At 36.3% G+C, this 19,165-nt stretch overlaps 3 protein-coding genes across 5 annotated transcripts in view; 1 reads left to right on the forward strand and 2 right to left on the reverse strand.

Annotated features, from left to right (window-relative positions):
- Nucleotides 1-13,181, reverse strand: part of Daao1 (D-amino acid oxidase 1) — a 51,228-nt gene extending 38,047 nt beyond the window's left edge. Inside the window, exon 1 of one of the 2 annotated variants that reach the window (XM_069845163.1) lies at nt 13,109-13,181. The gene's annotated coding sequence lies outside the window, so the exon portion shown is untranslated. Of the gene's footprint in view, nt 1-7,837; nt 7,979-13,108 lie in introns of those variants that run through there. The other variant, XM_069845162.1, reaches the window with a different exon arrangement.
- Nucleotides 8,291-10,373, reverse strand: LOC138713231 (SRSF protein kinase 3-like). The gene has a single exon (XM_069845157.1). The coding sequence runs from the start codon at nt 10,172-10,174 to the stop codon at nt 8,291-8,293; it is 1,884 nt and encodes a 627-aa protein (XP_069701258.1). The 5' UTR covers nt 10,175-10,373.
- An 81-nt stretch (nt 13,182-13,262) lies between the features above and the next one.
- The window catches only part of dup (double parked), a 54,796-nt gene continuing 48,893 nt past the window's right edge, over nt 13,263-19,165 (forward strand). For both annotated transcript variants that reach the window (XM_069845156.1, XM_069845155.1), the window contains exons 1-2: nt 13,263-14,073; nt 15,049-15,288. In XM_069845156.1, coding sequence (XP_069701257.1) covers nt 13,627-14,073; nt 15,049-15,288 — 687 coding nt within the window. In that variant the 5' untranslated portion in view covers nt 13,263-13,626. The remainder of the gene's footprint in view (nt 14,074-15,048; nt 15,289-19,165) is intronic.

Below are 19,165 nucleotides of genomic sequence, written 5' to 3' on the forward strand. Positions count from 1 at the left end.
TCCGAGAGCTACACCAACGACTATTTAACATTACACAGAGCAGTATTGACAGCGGGAATGTGCTGTGATTTCCGAGTGCAAGTAATTGTATGAGCGGAATGCATGTGTTAGCTCCTGCATGTATTATCAATTCTTAAACACTAATTTGAAGTAATGCAATGAGTTCGGAATTGTGTGTTATTGAAACATTATTAAATCCATTTTCCCGAAGGACTATTCAAGACAAGACAGACATTATAGAGAATATGTGCACTCGTTCAGTGCAGCTCTATACAACAATATGCATTGGTTGGCAGGGTCGAGAAAACTAAATAAACTGTTTTGTTGGCCATGTTTGTTATATCGAACTTCTACATCTCATAAGCGAATATGATCCATGACTCATAATGATTTCATAATTATAAAATAAATTATTATATCCTCCCATCTTCCTCTATGAATAAAAGAGCAAGCCTAACTTTCGTGACTAGCATTCGCCCCTGTAGATAAGCCGATGATGCGGTTGTCAACTACACAGACTTTCAGCCTAATTTTCTAATTAATCATGCACTTAATTACAAAACGTGTAATAGGTTATTTTTATTTATTTTAATGTATTCTATTGTGTCCTTCAATGTGTGCATTTACCGGTATATCACTTCCACTCTGTATAATATGTCAAATAGTAACAATTTTCAGAAACTTTTATATTGCGTTTGAATAATCATGACATCTGGTAAACTGTAAAGTGCTGTTGTAGACAAGAGAAATAACAGTTAAATTCCGTTGGCTATATGCATGCTAGTCCTGCAGCACACAATAAGAGATAAACCTAATCCAGCCTGCTGGGTAGGCTATATGCAGTTCTCTCCAAGGTTGGATGTGACCGAGTCTAAATGTCACGCTCAAATCCAGTGTTGGGTGCAAGTCGGCTGTTTTACTTTATCTTTATTCTAAAATACATTTTTTTTTCTTTGATTCTTGTCTTCAATATAGAAATTTCAATGACACTGTTATCACCACCCAGGAAGAGAGCCCGATTCAAAGATTGAAAGAGAAATATATCCTCTGTAAGAGATAAAATAGATTTTTATATTTTAATAACCTCCTAGACTAGACGGCAGTTCGGAAGGCGGTCAGCTCCTACATGCGCCGTAGCATTTCTGATATTTTTTATTTTTATTTATTTATTCATTTGTTGTTGAACATAACGTCACAAGCTTGTACAGTAGAACCAATCAGAATCAGTCTATAACAAGTACTTCCCGAGTTCGTTTGTTCATGTGTGAGTGTTTCAATACAATGAATAAGTAAAACTAACATTTACTGTGTGTGTAAGGTAAATAAATGGAAGAAGAGACTGTAAAAAGACAAGTATTGCACAGGCAGGCGCAGAAAATAGTGTTTAAGGTGTATAATTATTTTAAAAAGTTGACGAGCAGAACGCTGCCGGCCATCTTGATGCTGACTGCAACGTTGCCAATGAGCAAGAAACGACTGCAGAAGCATGTGGTGTGGGATTGAGAATCGTGCAAAGAACATTATTAGTGAAGGAAAGAGTTTATGTTTGATGTCATGCTTACAGTAATCAACGGCTAAGGTCATTATTGTCTTTTGATAATTTAAATTCTCTTCTGGGCTATTTGTATTACACGTTCGCGTGAAGTACGATGTGGCAATGTTGTATGCTGCCGTGCTCTCTCTATCTGTCTGTCTCTCTCGACACAAACGTTAGCAGACTACCGCCTTCCCAATTGCCGTCGACTCTAAAGTAATGAAATGATCATGACGAAGATCTGCCAGTGCTATCGCAAGTTGCAAGATGTATATTGTGTACTCAAGTAACATTCATGTCAATAAAACTGGTATGTTATTAAGAAACTGTAACAGCTAGCTATTAAATCCAGACCACATTAGTAATCAACTAATTACCAGCAACAACTATACAACTCCTTCAGTTCCAAGCCAGTGATCTGATCTTGTTTCAGCAGACTAAATCTATTATAAAACAAAATGTATTTTCATCTTTGAATGTTTTTTTTAATATGATTGTGTTTAAAGCAAGTTATTAGAACATTAGCACTCCTTTTAATTGATTTATAACTTATGCCTTCCTCATAGGTTACAGTAAATGTAATAGTTAAATAGTGATGTTAAAATATAGCCATCCTATCCCATTATCTCCTGGCTTAGTTGCCTCATAAGTGGTGCCTTGTTGGTATCACTTGTGAGGTTCACATCTGTCTTCAGACAGTTGATTGAACAACAAGTTAAAATACTGTTATTTGACTTTTCTAACTAAAGTTACAAAGGAAGTTAGCAAAGAAACATTGACTTTTCTAACTAAGATTACAAAGGAAGTTAGCAATGAAACATTCAAGTTAGTTTTTTAATTAACATTCCCTACTAAGAACAAAATGAAAGGAATATAAAATTACTAAGGCCTTGTTTCACGATAAAAGCTGGTGGGTTTGGAATAGGTGAAATGACGTCATGACAGATACTGTTTGAACACTTGAACAGGGCAAGTATACACACATTACATGCTCAATCAGATGGGGTAAACTGAGCATGGTGATTCAGAAAAAATTAGAGGGCTCAAGTCTTTCCATGATAAGCAAATCTTGACCGAATATAACCACTATTTTGCATGGCTCTAATGCATACTATGCTGCCAAATAAGCAAAGTTTCAACCAGATCACGTCCACAAAACCGAGTACCTTACTTACTGGCTTTTAAGGAACCCGGAGGTTCATTACTGCCCTAACATAAACCTGCCATTGGTCCCTATCCTGAGCAAGATTAATCCATTCTCTATCATCATATCCCACCTCCCTCAAATCTATTTTAATATTATCTTCCCATCTACGTCTAGGCCTCCCTAAAGGTCTTTTTCCCTCTGGCCTCCCAACTAACGCTCTATATGCATTTCTGGATTCGCTCATACGTGCTACATGCCCTGCCCATCTCAAACGTCTGGATTTAATGTTTCTAATTATGTCAGGTGAAGAATACAATGCGTGCAGTTCTGTGTTGTGTAACTTTCTCCATTCTCCTGGAACTTCATCCCTCTTAGCACCAAATATTTTTTCCTAAGCACCTTATTCTCAAACACCTTAACCTATGTTCCTCTCTCAAAGTGACAGTCCAAGTTTCACAACCATAAAGAACAACCGGTAATATAACTGTTTTATAAATTCTAACTTTCAGATTTTTTGACAGCAGACTGGATGACAAAAGCTTCTCAACCGAAAAATAACAGGCATTTCCCATATTTATTCTGTGTTTAATTTCCTCCCGAGTATCATTTATATTTGTTACTGTTGCTCCAAGATATTTGAACTTCTCCACCTCTTCAAAAGATAAATTTCCAATTTTTATATTTCCATTTCGTACAATATTCTCGTCACGAGATATAATCATATACTTTGTCTTTTCGGGATTTACTTCTAAACCTGTCTCTTTACTTGCTTCCAGTAAAATTCCCGTGTTTTCCCTAATCGCTTGTCGATTTTCTCCTAACATATTCACGTCATCCGCATAGACAAGCAGCTGATGTAACCCGTTCAATTCCAAACCCTCTCTGTTATCCTGGACTTTCCTAATGGCATACTCTAGTGCAAAGTTAAAAAGTAAAGGTGATAGTGCATCTCCTTGCTTTAGCCCGCAGTGAATTGGAAACACATCCGACAGAAACTGACCTATACAAACTCTGCTGTACGTTTCACTGAGATACATTTTAATTAATCGAACTAGCTGTCATATGAAAATAATATATAATGCAATGCAGTCTTGGACATATGATGTGATACCAGAATGACGAGAATGTCTTTCTCTCCACTGTGCTGACAGCTTATCAGCTGTTTCTCTCTCTCTCTCTCTCTCTGTGTAGAGAGAATTTTTTCTCATAAGCTTAATGAACTTTAAAGTGTAATTTTTTTAAGGATGTACAGAGACATTATTATGACGTGATGCAAGAAAATGGCGGATTACTGATGGCTCGCTCCATGCGCGGGCTGTTAGAGGTGCAGCATAGTAAATCTTCAGTCACCATATGGCATTCGCTGTAGTCACAAGTCATGTTACAAAAATCTTGATTCTTCAAGGGTACAAAGTTAGTGTATAAAGTTTAGTGATTATTGTGTATTTAGGTAATACCTACCAACAAATTCTCATTGTATGAACGTGTGTGTATGTACAATACATACATAAAAGGTAGAAGGTCGTGTGCGAAAACAAGATGTAAATTTCGAATAGAGTTTCCAAACAGACCTGTGCCTTCTGCCAAAACAATTACTGTAGAAGATTCGTTAAAAAATTTAGAGACAGGCTCAGTGAACAATCGAAAATTAAACAGAAAACGTAGTGTTCTTACAGAAGAAAAATTAGATGAGATTGGTGAAAGATTGGGGACCGTTTTCAGCAACGACTGTGAGCAATAAGTCCAAATTATTGAACATTTATTGTTAGTACTGTTATGTATTGTAGAAGTGCCGGAGAAATGGTTACTCACTGGCCAGAAACCAACCAGCAGTGGGCCACAAGTCACCTGCTGTTTTCTCGCATCACATCATATTAATGTCTACCAGTATCTACAAATTATGATCTCGACTCGTCAGACATGCACCATGCTTGATTTTCTTGAAATTTACGTCTATATAAAAGGTTACTTTTTTTTATGATTTTAACCTAATTTGGATTCATTATAAACAATGTGCACTGACGAAAATATTTTGCACCTATTAGACAGATGCGCACCGGTTCAGAGTAACATTCACAAATCTTAAAAAACTATGACACAGAAATGTGTGGCTACAATTCTCTAGAATTTATTATGGAGCAGGACTCAGGAATTTTAAGAAAGGTATGTTGTATTGTTGGATTTAAAGTAATATATGTAACAGAACAATATATAATATACTTTTAATATCTTCAAATGAAAATCTATGTGAAATATCAGAAACTTATTTTGATGTCACGACATTTAATTCCCATAATTCTTATTTAATGGTACTGTAACAAATTTTCTTTAGAACAGATTTGTATTTCATGTACATATTGTACTTTCAGGTAGGGTAAGTAAATTACAGTACAGTACAAGATATGACGTGTTGCACATATTAGAGGCAAACTCGCAATTGAGATTGAGTTTGCCCATAATATTTGCAACACCTCATATCGTAACACCCTGAACTGAAAATGGTCACATTTGTAAGCATAAATTATTGATCACATCAGTATCTGCAATTATCTAATCATCACAGGTTAACATTTTATTAATATCCCTGTATAATCATTTTTACAAATGTTTCTACAGACTGGAGGGCATTTGTCTATTGTTGGTGAACTACTTTCATCCAATTCAGTTGGTAGGCCTAATCTTATAATTACTAGAAATTAACTACATTTTCATAAATAAATAAACAAATAAATAACAAGGAGTTACAAGATACATTTACGTGTGATTTATATGACATTCTTGTTTTCAACTATTACAATGTCTGCTTTATTTTACAAGATGCATGAAAGTGCCAGAAATAAGAGGTTACAATCATTGCATTTATGGGAAACTGATGCTGGAGTATTTATCTAAATGGTGCTTCATGAAAATGTGTTATTGTACTGTATATTAAAAAGAAAAAGTAACTTACAGTATTTGGATACATCTTATAAAATTGTGACGAACCAAGGATCTACATAAAAACTCATTTGTCAGCTGTGTTATTGATAATATTTCAAATTTCCTGTGTTCGTAAATTGAAGACCTGATTTGACAAACATCCGTAGTCCGAAATTTACTGAATTTAACTTTTTATCTGACGTATGTTGTTTTGCATAGGTTACCATCCTGTAAAAAAAAAAAGAATATCCCAAGTCCGATTCTAAGTCAGTGCTTTTTAAATATACATACATATACTGGCTTTTAAGGAACCCGGAGGTTCATTGCCGCTCACATAAGCCCACCATTGGTCCCTATCCTGTGCAAGATTAATCCAGTCCCTACCAACATAGCCCACCTCCCTCAAATCCATTTTAATATTATCTTCCCATCTATGTCTCGGCCTCCCCAAATGTCTTTTTCCCTCCGGCCTCCCAACTAGCACTCTATATGCATATCTGGATTCGCCCATATGTGCTACATGCTCTGCCCATCTCAAACGTCTGGATTTAATGTTCCTAATTATGTCAGGTGAAGAATACAATGCGTGCAGTTCTGTGTTGTGTAACTTTCTCCATTCTCCTGTAACTTCATCCCTCTTAGCCCCAAATATTTTCCTAATCACCTTATTCTCAAACACCCTTAATCTCTGTTCCTCTCTCAAAGTGAGGGTCCAAGTTTCACAACCATAAAGAACAACCGGTAATATAACTGTTTCATAAATTCTAACTTTCAGATTTTTTGACAGCAGACTGGATGATAAAAGCTTCTCAATCCAATATTAACAGGCATTTCCCAATTTATTCTGTGTTTAATTTCCTCCCGAGTATCATTTATATTTGTTACTGTTGCTCCCAGGTATTTGAATTTTTCCGCCTCTTTAAAGGATAAATTTCCAATGTTTATATTTCCATTTCGTATAATATTCTCGTCACGAGACATAATCATATAGGCCTACTTTGTCTTTTCGGGATTTACTTCCAAACCTATTTCTTTACTTGCTTCAAGTAAAATTTCCGGATTTTCTCCTAACATATTCATGTCATCTGCCTAGACAAGCAATATACAAATATGTATTTCAGTACTGTACTCTTATATGGCAAGCCTACATAGTTTTCTTGCTTTAGGATGTCTTTTTCAATTCAGGTCTTTAATTATACTTTTGAGCAATAATTCTATAAATATCTAAAATAATAATAAATTTTAAATTATTTGAATATCGAATTTCTTTTTCTATTTCCTATACATGTAACGCATTTAATGGAAAGTTTCGTAAATACCATCTGGTACTATCTCATATAATGCGATATTTAAATGTAAAATATATATTTCAACCATCTAAATACAAATATATTGTATACCTTCCACTCTGGCACTCTCACAAAAAGTAAATGGAGCACTGAAATAACACCATCATTGGTTTTTTATACAAGTTGTTCTGAGCTTTTATAGTCTATATCCGGACTGCAAGCTAAAACATGCCTATAATGAACATGCATATATTACATAATATATGCAAACTCAATTTATTTATTCTTTGTAGGGTAAAATTTGTTTGGCAATTCTTTACAATTGATTTACCAAAGAAAAGCGGATATCTATCCATACCCACACTCCAACTAAAATGCATATATGCAAAGCATACCAAAAGCCTGAACTAACACCCAACCTGTCACTGACACTCGACCTTACGAAAACTCGCTTTCTGTGTACCTACCAAAAAGCTTACATGCAAGGCATGCGATGCCGCCTCTGCACCAGCCACCACTTTCACAGCAACTTTCAGCTCTTAATTCCAGTGCGAAATTGGAGTAGCTGCTCAATTTGTCCTTTGTTTACGGTACATATATTACTTGACATTTATTTTTAGGATTCAGTTAATAAAACCATTTGTTGAAATGCTTTCAATTACGATAGGTATAAATCTGTGATTACTAGAAGCCAAGCACGTAAATATAGGGTATCCTACCTTTGTTTGGTAGCTCAATTGTAAAGAAATACTTTTTTTTTTTATACTGAATATATTCGCTTAAACATACTTCACATACTGCTAATTCAGAAAGAAGAATAAATGTTCAACCACATGTAACAATTCATTATGATATACATAAATATTTCTGAATAAGATATTTTGCTAAATTTTACACTTTCAGCATACGAATAAGGGCTAAGCAATTAAAAGAAGTAGCACAACTTACCCTCTATTTGTGATGAATATGCTATTATATGAAGTCTTCTCCTAACAGTCTTTAGTTGAGATAATATTCAACTCTGTTACACTGACTTCCACACCTTCTGGCACATTATATCCTACCACTTGTGCAGTAACTTAAAATACAATGCAGACAAATTTGAGACTGTCTCCGAAAATTTTCTCAACATAAATAATAAAACATAACCTCGATATGAAATAAATATGGAAGAACTATCTTAATTTTGCTATACAGTTTTAACATAATGCCTCCTGAAAGCAGTGAAGATGTTTAGATAAAAGTCAATCATGTTATGGGGGCATCCTATTTGGTTTCATTTTTCAACAATATTGATAATCTATGCAAAATTTAACTGCTATGTTGGTTGATTACTAATTATTTTGGTGACAATTTGGAACTATGGATTTAGCAGTTCTTAAACACAACACTGAGTTCTTGCTAGTTCAGCCAAGGATGTTTTAAGCACTCTGCTGCTGTGGCACGTCGGTTAGGATCAAAGTCCAACATTGGGCGCAGAAATGCGGTAAACTCCTGCGCCTCCGTATGATCCCATTCATACTTTTCCGTTAAAACCTCAAACAGTCCCCAAGGTTTTAGTCCTGTTATATGTCGCAATTCACATTTCTTCGTGAAGAACTGACGAGAATGCTTCCCGGACATGGCTATCCTCCTAGGTATCTCACCCAGGAGCTCTATGATATGGGCCAAGTGATCTTCATCACGAGTGTAGTCTTCACCAGAATGTGGTTCGAACAAGTAGTCACCTGTAGCTAGTTCGAAGGCCATACAGGCAGTACTCCAAATATCAGCAGATGTTCCATAACCTGTTCCCAAGAGGACTTCAAGAGAACGGTACTGTCTTGTCTGTATATCTTCAGTAAAATGTCTATTCACCCAACAAGCATTACCCAGGTCTGCTATTTTCACCTCCACATCACACTCTTCCAAAGCAGGATCTGGTTGACGTGTCTTGGATTCTTGGTTGAATGCTGTAAATGCTACTGGGGGACGTGGGAATACAGGCGATTTTTTATTCTTTTCTAGAGATTCTTCAATAATCTTCACTTCTTCCGATTGTATAGTGTCACTTCCACCTTCCTCACAGCTCTTTTCTTCGTATGATTGTTGCGTATTCATGGCTTCACTTCCTTCTATTTCACTACTCCCTATCGATTTATTACAGAGTTCTGTCTTATTGCAGCCATTTTGATAAGTTGTATTTATAACCTTGCATTCACCTGAGTTATTGTCACTTCTGTCATCATCCTTCCCCTCTTCATCATCGTCATATTTCTCTGGCTCTGGCTGTTTTGAAGTTGAGTCACTTTCTGTCATGGGACTTTGGTAACTTTCTGCCTCAAGCTCTCTCTGCTTTTGTTCTTCTAATTCTTCGATTTGTTCCATTTGTTTCTTCAGCAATTCTGTCTGCCTTTTTGCTTTCTTTTTCAATTTTTTCTTTTTGTTTTTTGACATCTTTGCATTTGGGTTCGGTTCTTGAAATTCTTTTGGCGCAGTACTTATCAACGAAACAGGCAGCTTTAGACCCATTGTATGCAGTTCTGTGGCTTCTGAAGCTAACCTTCTTATACATGCCTCATCAACACATATCAAAACATTTTCTGGTTTGATATCGGTGTGAATTATCTTGCACTTAGTATGAAGATAATCTAACCCTTCTAGGACTTGCCTGATTATTGATTTTACATTTGCGCGAGGTATGCCACGGTAATTGCTTCTGATGATTAATTTCAGTAAGTTGTGGCCAAGCACTTCGAACACCATACACACGTGAGTGCCATTGACACCGCTTATCTTGAAGTCGTTTAAAAGTTGCACGGTTTTATTTCTCTTTGGATCATTCACATCACTGTCACGAACAGTTTTTAGAAGCTTTATTTCGTCTAGTGCGGTTTCCGTAAAATGAGATGCGCTTTTAACTACTTTCAAAGCAACAAACTGCTTGTCTACAAGATCCCAGCATAACCACACTGTGGAAAAGTGACCCCAACCTAACTTCCTAGTAACATGGTATCTGCTTTGGAAGAAGTCCCCAATTTTTACTGGATGATATCCGCCCTTGCAATAATCCGCAGGATCTTCCTGTTCTTCTTCATCCGAACTAAAATATTCGTCCTCATCATCCTCAATGGTTTCATTCGAAGAGGAATGACATGGATCTACCTTGTTTGAGTATGATCGAGTGTCTCTGTTGGCAGTTGAGCCATGTTCTTCGTTCTTCCCTTTCCTTTTACCAGGTTTATGGCGTTTCTTTTTGGCCTTTATAGCAAGAACCCGTCTATTTACATCTGTTTTCGAATTCATTTTCAGCGATTCCTAATTGCAATCTAAATAAATATCATTTTCGACAGAAACGTTATTGTTTAAGTATGGCGGCCGGTCACAACAAAGTTGTTGTTGTTGTTCTTATTTAGAGACGTCCCTGATTGACTAGTATCTTCTGACGTCTGTCTAGGATATAATAATCTTAACGCAATGTAGTCCATGACCACGGCCGACTTGATGCTCGCTTCGCTTCTCCGGGCTTGGCAATTCATTTTAATCCCTGTATAGCATACATAAGTTCTTTATTTTAGATTAAGTTACTAGCACGTATTTGACGAAACACTAGGTTTTTACACTTCAGTTTAAGTGATTTATGCAAACGAAATTTTGACAGCTTCACGATTCCAACACTCGCTTATCGCCACGCCCACTCTGTTTTGGGCGCTTAAGCTAATGGCGGACGGTCGTTAAATTTTCTTAAAACATGGCGGCGCTATGGCCGCTCTATATTCTCTTTCGAACTCATTGCTAGATCATATATAGATATAGATTTCATCTTTCCGCAAGATGGGGCTCCGCCACATTTCCACAATGCATTTCGTGCTTACCTGAATACGGAGATGTCTGATCGTTGGATAGGACGTGCTGGAGTAAGGGACAGATGTTTCATGACATGGCCACCAAGGTCACCCGATATGACTGGATGTGACTTTTTTCTATGGGGGTAACTAAAGGACCGTGTGTTTGTACCGCCTTTGCCACGTGAGTTAGAGGAACTAAAAACCAGAATTCGAGAAGCTGCCGCCACGGTCACAGAGGATATGTTGAAAAGGGTATGGGAAGAGTTTGATTATCGTTTGGACATCTGCCGAGTCACTCGTGGTTCACACATTGAATCTCTGTAAGGTGTAAAACGAACTTTGATAGTTTGACTTTAAACTGACGTGTGTTTGAAAGTGCTACCATTAGTAGTTTTTGTGTAATAAAATATTGAAAGTGTTACCGGACTTTTGATATGCTCTATACTTAGTCCACTTTATAATCTGAAACCTCCCAACACACGTGACCCCCAACATACCAATACACTTCCCTCTCCCCCTACTTTTCAATTTCATGTCACCTAGACACTTTGTAAACGTGACATTCGCTAACACTTGTTGCTGGTCTTTTTACAGTTCCGGACACACTCATCTTTCGCATCAGTTCTGTAAGTACGAGGTTTTTGTCTTTGTGGTTACCTTAACAACCCCATTTCGCTTTATCTGGTTTCCACATTATCAATATGTAGTGATCAATATTATTTTTCCCCAAACTAAAATTTTTCACATATTTATTTTCAAACTGCAAGACTTTATATGCTGCGAACGTTGTGTTCACCTTTCAACGCATGAAGCTGTATAATCCACTTCTGTTCGTTTTTAATGTCAATCTGTACCAGCACATTAGAATTGATATTCTTGTAAATGCAGTCTTCATGCTACCATTTGTTACGTAATTTGCAATAATATTGTATTTTAATACTATACGTCTCAAGACGCTGCTAAATACTCTTTTTCATATAGACGCCAATGATTAATCATTTTTAATAAGTAATTTTATTGTATTATATATAGATTTTTATTGCTAATGTTCAGTGCATTGTTTTTATATATCTTTGCTTTCCAATATGTATTCTGTTCTACTTAAAATATATCTTCACTGTTTGTTTGTAACATAAAGTACTCTGTAGGTCTATTTATTGATCTGATGATGGTTCATTGGAACCGAAAACGTTAATCTTTTATGTAAACAACAGCATCTTTATGTTCATCACATTTGTGAATTGATAAGTTTGACGGTCTTTAGTAGAAAAACTTTGAGTTTCCAGTGAGGTATATATTACGCAAATCTAGCTTTCAGGTGGAGCTCCCTGTGAAGCAGACTTGAATAATTTCTGTAGGTACGTTAACGGAAAACAACAATCCAAGTCACACAGAGTTTGTGTGCACTCAAAGTTGGGTTTCTGGCACCTTGTCAGCCCACTCGAGTTCTGTGGATATAAAGGAAAAAATTGGGACAGTTTCGGGTGTAGTTCCTGGATAGCTCAGTCGGTAGAGCATTCATGCGCAAACGAAGTGTCCCGGGATCGATACCCGGCCCCGGAACAATTTTCCCCTTGAAATTATTCAAGTCTGCTTTACAGGGAGCTTCACCTTAATCTACATCTACATTCTCCCAAATACTTTTTTACCCGTCCCCAAAATAGGGTCACCTATTTGAAATAGCGGAACTATTTCAAAGTTTGTCAATTTCTTATATCTTTGATTCAGACATCCCGTGCAACGTGTTGATCCCGTGGGTAGAAAGGTCGCTTACACGATCGCAAAATCGCAGGTCAGATACTTTTGAACGTCAGAGTACATAACCTCATTTAAACGATAACGTTTTAAGTAAGAAAGTTTTAAGTCATATTAATTCTCTAAATTAGTTAAGAAAACTGACAGAAAAATAAATAGAATTATGAAATTTAAAAAGTTGCTAAAAATGCTAAAATTTCCCTTTTTGATAATTATTTTCCTTTTTCCCGGAATGTGGGAAATTTCTCTCCATCTGATATCACAAAGTGGCGCAATTGAAGTGTTCCTTAAAGAATTGAATATCATGATGCAATAAATACATGTGGGGCCCATATCTGCTTCTAATTATAATAAAATGTTTCACTACATACTTATTAAAGCATACTTCATGAACATATAACTTTGTTAATGTTTAAGCAGATTCGTCGAGCATGTTTGGATACAGCGTATTCCGAATCTCAGCGAGCAATCAGATGGTGGGACTACCAACCACAGAATAAGCACATATACTGTGTAACCGGTCTAATATCACTTTGACAGCGAAGTTAATTAACTGATTGTGTCTGTTTACGATATACTAATTAATTCTATAACAAGAATTATTATAAATAACAAAACAATGAACGCAGTTATTAACCTTCAACTTATCTTGAAAATTGATGATATGTCAGAGATACTAGTATGCTATATCCTTGAACACATGATCTAGGATCACTAGAACTATGGTTGAATTTTCGCAGACCATTTTCAGTAAAGATGGCTCTGATCTTGTTTTCATGCTGCACATCCTGGTTATGATGGGAGTGCAGCATTATACCATGAACTATCTCTCAGTATTTGTAAATAATTAGGAAGAAAGAGATCACCCTCATGATTTCGATAGTATATCCAAAAGATTAATTTAAAAAGAAAGAAAGAAGCTGTTAAAAGTGTGTTCTGCCTCTGATTATAGGGGTTCTACATACCATGGCTTAGTACCAATCATCAATACCAGATGGAACTTTGTTCAACTGTTCCACAGAAAACGCGGGAAGTTGGTGTGTGTGTTGCTTGGTTTATGGTGGAGTTGGAGTGAATGTCTCGTGGTGACTAAAATTGTTTGCATTTACTGTTAATTGGAAAGCTGCGGATCGAAGGGCGCTTGAAGAAACGAGAATGGCCCAAACATCAATTACAAATTATTTTAATAAACGCAAAAGAAAGGGAGAAGAACTTAATAGTCGAAAGAAGGTGTTCATTAGTAATAATGGTGAAGGATTAACATCGTTGCATTCTTCTACAGTATTCCCTATCGAAAGCAGTGAGAAGAATGTAATCGAACTTCAGGGCTTTCCTAAAGAATATTCCGAATATTCTAATGCAAAAATAAATGAGAAACCTACTTCTGTATTATCGGAAGACAACGGTAATTCAGTACTGAAGCAGACTTCTGAAAATAAATGTATAGGTCTAGTAAGAGAAAAGAAAACTGTTCCTATTAATCTTAAACCTTCAGCGCAGTGTGATATTCGTGAAATGCTGAAAAATAAAGATAATCCTGTATCAAACAAACCATTTGTTGTAAATGATGAAAACCCTACGAAGAATGAAGAACCTTCTATGGTAAGATTGCGATCATGACTCGAATTTTATTTGCCTATAGTTAGCATAACCTGAGTAACTGTATAAATTATGCTGACTGAAGTAGGCAGTATGAATCATACTGTAATTTTGTTGATGAAACGTGAGCAAAAGTGACAAAGGTATCAAGTTTTTAGAATCGTTACATAACTTGAGAGGGTACACCCAGTTATCTTCACACAAATGTTGTTGTTTTCTAATGTCAGGCGTTTGACAATAAAGTCATTTGACCTCTTGCACTCCAATATGTGAAAATGGCAAGTTCTGCAACTATCTAGCCTATGCCTCCTGTATTCAATGACCGTATTCTTATTTCAATATTGCAACTAAGATTTTGTGGCATACAATAATAGTGATTAAAATAGATTACTGATAAGAAGTGTCGATTATTTAGGTTGAGGATTGTTCTCTTTTTTTGTTAGCAGAAGTAACTGCTGTAAAAGTACATAAGAAACTGATAATCTAGACGGCTAAAAGTAGGAGCATAGCAACAGCTTGTAATAACCCTTGTATTTGTGATCTCAGATTTAACTTAATGAAGTTTGACTTTTTTTTATAGTAGGAATCTTGCATCGTAAGTTTGGTAGAAACAGTGGGATTTGGATATGCTGCAAAGTTTTGACTTGCAATAACAAAAATATGATTTGGTTTCAAAGAAAATGGCAGGGAGGAGAAAGTTACGTATATAGGCCATACGATAATTTTTGTCTATGTTCGTTGTAGCGATTGAAGTAACTTCCAAAACGTTGCTTTTCACACAATTTGTGGTAACAGGTAATCTGCTTAGTATGCATTATATATTTTTTGTACACAAATTGTTAACTTTTTCCGCATGTCAGAGCAGCAATGTTATTTTAAGATCTATGGAATACAATAAATGAAGATTAAGGAAATCGGTATATGTATGTAAATAGCTAGACTATAATGCTGATCTACTTATATCTTAATACCTTTCAGGATACAAAATCTTCAAGCCCGAAGAAAAATACAACCATTCCTGTTCAAAGACCGGTTGTGTTTCAATTGAAAGGTCATTTATCACCAAAGAAGAAAATGAGAGCGGATAAAAATAGTGAGAATGAACCTTCATCTTCTACACAAAATTGTAACAATAACTTGGATGAACGAGTTACAGGAAGGAAAGAACTTGGATTGATGACTCCACAGAAAATGTCTCCTGGCACGAAAAAACAGAAGGTGAGTTCTACTACAGGTTTTCTATTATGTGTATTGACTGCTGCCACAGTGTTTTGCATGTCACAATCAGCCGTACTCGTACATTAACCCCGCTACTTAAAAAGTGTATAAAATTTATTTATTTATTCTGGTAGAAGCTTATATATAATGAAATATTGACTAAACATGATACATAATTAATTAATTACAATTCGCTATACTGGAGAATTAGCACGGTCACTTTGAACCGTGCTGTTACGTTTAGCACCAAATTTAAATAAATACACAATGTCACCAACATAAGAACGTGACGTTGGTGTGTGGCGTAGTTGGCGGGAGAAATTTTTTCTCTCTCTGTCTACCTCCTTCGTTCTGAACATTATTGAGAGATAGCACCACTGTTAGCGACAATGTGTATTTGCGTAAATATTGCGAGTAAATTATGACGAGTGCCTTAGATGAGAGGCTCGGGACAGAAACAGTTTTGCTGTAGCGCATGCGCGGACCTCTCATGCAGTGGGAGCGTGATCCTTACTTGAATTTATTTTTGCGTGTACTTGCAGATTAAATGATTGAGATCCCTTCTTGCTCCGGTTACAGGCCTTGCATTTACGAAGGTTATGTTATGTTAGGTTAGCTTAGCTTAGCTTAGATTAGCTTAGCTTAGGTTAGGTTAGCTTAGGTTAGGTTAAATTAGCTTTGGTTAGGTTAGATTAGTTTTGGTTAGGTTAGCTTAGCTTTGGTTAGGTTAGGTTAGGTTAGGTTAGGTTAGGTTAGCTTAAATTAGCTTTGGTTAGGTTAGATTAGTTTTGGTTAGGTTAGCTTAGCTTTGGTTAGGTTAGGTTAGGTTAGGTTAGCTTTGGTTAGGTTAGGTTAGCTTTGGTTAGGTTAGGTTAGCTTGATTTGGTTCGTCCATGTAGTGGTTAAAATTATATAATATGACAGTTTTTGATTCGTAATATTGTTAAAAAATAATAGGCCTATAATGAAAGCGGTGAATAATTTCATGGTCCTTAAATTTTTTTCCGTAAAAGGCTAGGTATTTTTCTATAGGCCAGAAATAAAACAGCAACGCCGTCATAATTACGTACTTTACGCTTTGGCGAACATTAACCGGAAATTTACTTTCCGTCATTTTAATTGTATTCCGTGAAACACGCCTTTTTTCCTGTTAATTTCCTTGTGATAACCTAGTTTATTATCTTATTACATCTTCATTTTCATTTAATGCATTAAAAAAACCGCCGTTGTACTACATAAAACCTTGAACTTGACTAATGGAGTGAATTATTTAAGAATATAGTCGCGAATTTGACTACCACCATTTCGATTATATTTTGTTTGATAGGGCTCGGTACGGCCCGGTGACTAGTGGCCAGCGAGTAGAGTTGACTATCGATATTGGTCTGCCGTGCGTATTATCCAGTTGTTCCTTACAATTTACATCCTAATTCTATGTATAATAGGTCTAAATGACAATTTATACAAACAAACAGAATAACCTATAAAATCAGCCAACATTCACGAATCAATTCCATGTAAAAAATAAGTAATTCTCAATTTAAATTGATTAACTGTTCGGCAATCCCTGACATGACGATGTAAGGAGTTCCATAGGCAACAAACTGATACGGTGAAAGATAAGGAATAGAAAGAGTTACTATGACGAGGAATGGCTAATAAAGCCTGATGTTGATTCTGCAATGTTGTAATTTAAACAAAGTGACTTGTCGTAAAATCGTACCTTATAGAAAATGCTGGAAATGACCTTTCTTGGCTAAACAGGCATATTGCGAAAACACATTCTGATTGACTCGATTAATTTCGGCCACTGTATTGTTTCTGATTTCTTTGTTCTATCGATATATACAATATTTAACCTCATAATAATTAAAATGCTCAATTTAAGAACAGTGAAGAGTGGACGAAGTGTGTTCTACTTTTCAAATATCGGACCAATTATTCGTCTTGAAGCCACCGGCGTAGCTCAGTTGGCTAAGGCGCTTGCCTGCCGATCCGGAGTTGCACTCGGGCGCAGATTCGATTCCCGCTTGGGCTGATTACCTGGTTGGGTTTTTTCCGAGGTTTTCCCCAACCATAAAGCGAATGTCAGGTAATCTATGACGAATTCTCGGCCTCATCTCGCCAAATACCATCTCGCTATCACCATTTCCATCGACGCTAAATAACCGAGTAGTTGATACAGCATCGTTAAATAACCAAGTAAAATAAAAATGAAATATTCGTCTTGCGCTAACAGCACATTGAACTCCAACTTTCTTATCATGAAGAGGGATTTCTTGTACACGATGTGGCTTTTAAAGTCAATTGTGAAAAGGTCAAAATCAAGTGAATGATCATTCAAACTCTCAAGTACGCCAATTTCTGTAGCCTGCTTGGGAGTATATGCACTATAAATGTATAATACAGTAGAACTTGGTTATAGCAACCTCGTTTTGTGCGACATCTCGCCTATAACGTCAAATATTCTGTGGTCCCAACTAATTCCCCATAAGACATATGCTTTTCTACCTTGCTTAATACGACAAATGTATATGCGTCTACCTCGCATATAACGTCATTTTCATTCAACCTCAGTTTGGAATACAATTTTCTAAGAACCAAAGTATTTAAAGAAGTATTTTGCTGAAATCTGGCAAATCCTTTACTGTTCCCTTCTATCATAGACCTTTGGAATGAAGGCAGATTCCCCATCCTATTGTAACCTGCCCGAATTCATGCGGTATTAATGGTACCTGCATGCGGTCAGTTTCAACAGGAAGTTTTCACTAAGTGCACGCATTTTAACGCAGTATGGCCACTAAAAGAAGTGAGTGACGCTTTAGAAGCCATTAGAATTGTGAACATGTTCTATGAAGCTAGGGGAGGGAGCAGTGAAATTGAAACTGAAATAATAAACACAGAATGTGATTTAGAAAGTGTATATTGGGCAAGTAGGAGACAACAGAGTAAAATGACTGATTACTTGACTCCTCAGTAAAGAAGTTTGGTGAGTAATGAACAAACTGTTTTAATACAGAATACTATATTTATAATTGTACATGTATTTTATTGTGTTCATGGTATGCTTAAAAGTGAATACATAAATCTAAAATAAGGCTAAGTATGTTTAATATTTTCAATTTTCCACCTCACTAGACTGATGATGTGAATCTCGGTTACTACGACACTCGTTCATAACAAAATAATTTTCAAGGTCCCTTGGATGTCGTTATAACCAAGTTCTACTGTATTGTTATGTATCTCCTTCAAACTGGCTTCAAGTTATCGCATAACAAGTGTCTCCAATATCTTTGGAATCTTGCACACGGCTGGTTTGCTTGCTCGTGGCCGCACTTATTGCCTCGGAAGAGCACCTGAGTTGATGACCACTGGTGTAGATAGAACATTATTTCCTGCACGTGCTGAACATGGCCCCTTAACATTCCACCTAGGTCAGTTTTATTCTTAACAGTGAGTTGTCCACTGCTGTGGAGTAACGGTTAGCATGCCTGACCATGAAACAGGTGGACCTGGGTTCAAATCCTGGTTGGGACAAATTACCTGGTTGAAGTTTTTCCAGGGTTTTCCCTCAACCCATTGAGAACAAACGTGAGGTAACTTTTGGCATTGAACCCAGACTCATTTCGCTGGTATTATCACTGTCATCTCATTCAGATGCTAGGTAACGATAGCAGTTGATAAAGAATCACAAAATAACCAATTAAAAAATAGTGTCTTTGTTTTAATGTCTCTTTTGGCCCCTGCTGATGAGAAAAATATTTCAAACTGTAAGGTTTCACAAGGACATACAATTTTTGGTGTTTATATTTATTTATTTATTCTGGTGTAGTTAAGGCCATCAGGCCTTCTCTTCCACACCACCAGAAATACAAAT

This window comes from Periplaneta americana, chromosome 14 (assembly GCF_040183065.1).
Source record: "Periplaneta americana isolate PAMFEO1 chromosome 14, P.americana_PAMFEO1_priV1, whole genome shotgun sequence".
NCBI lineage: Eukaryota > Metazoa > Arthropoda > Insecta > Blattodea > Blattidae > Periplaneta > Periplaneta americana.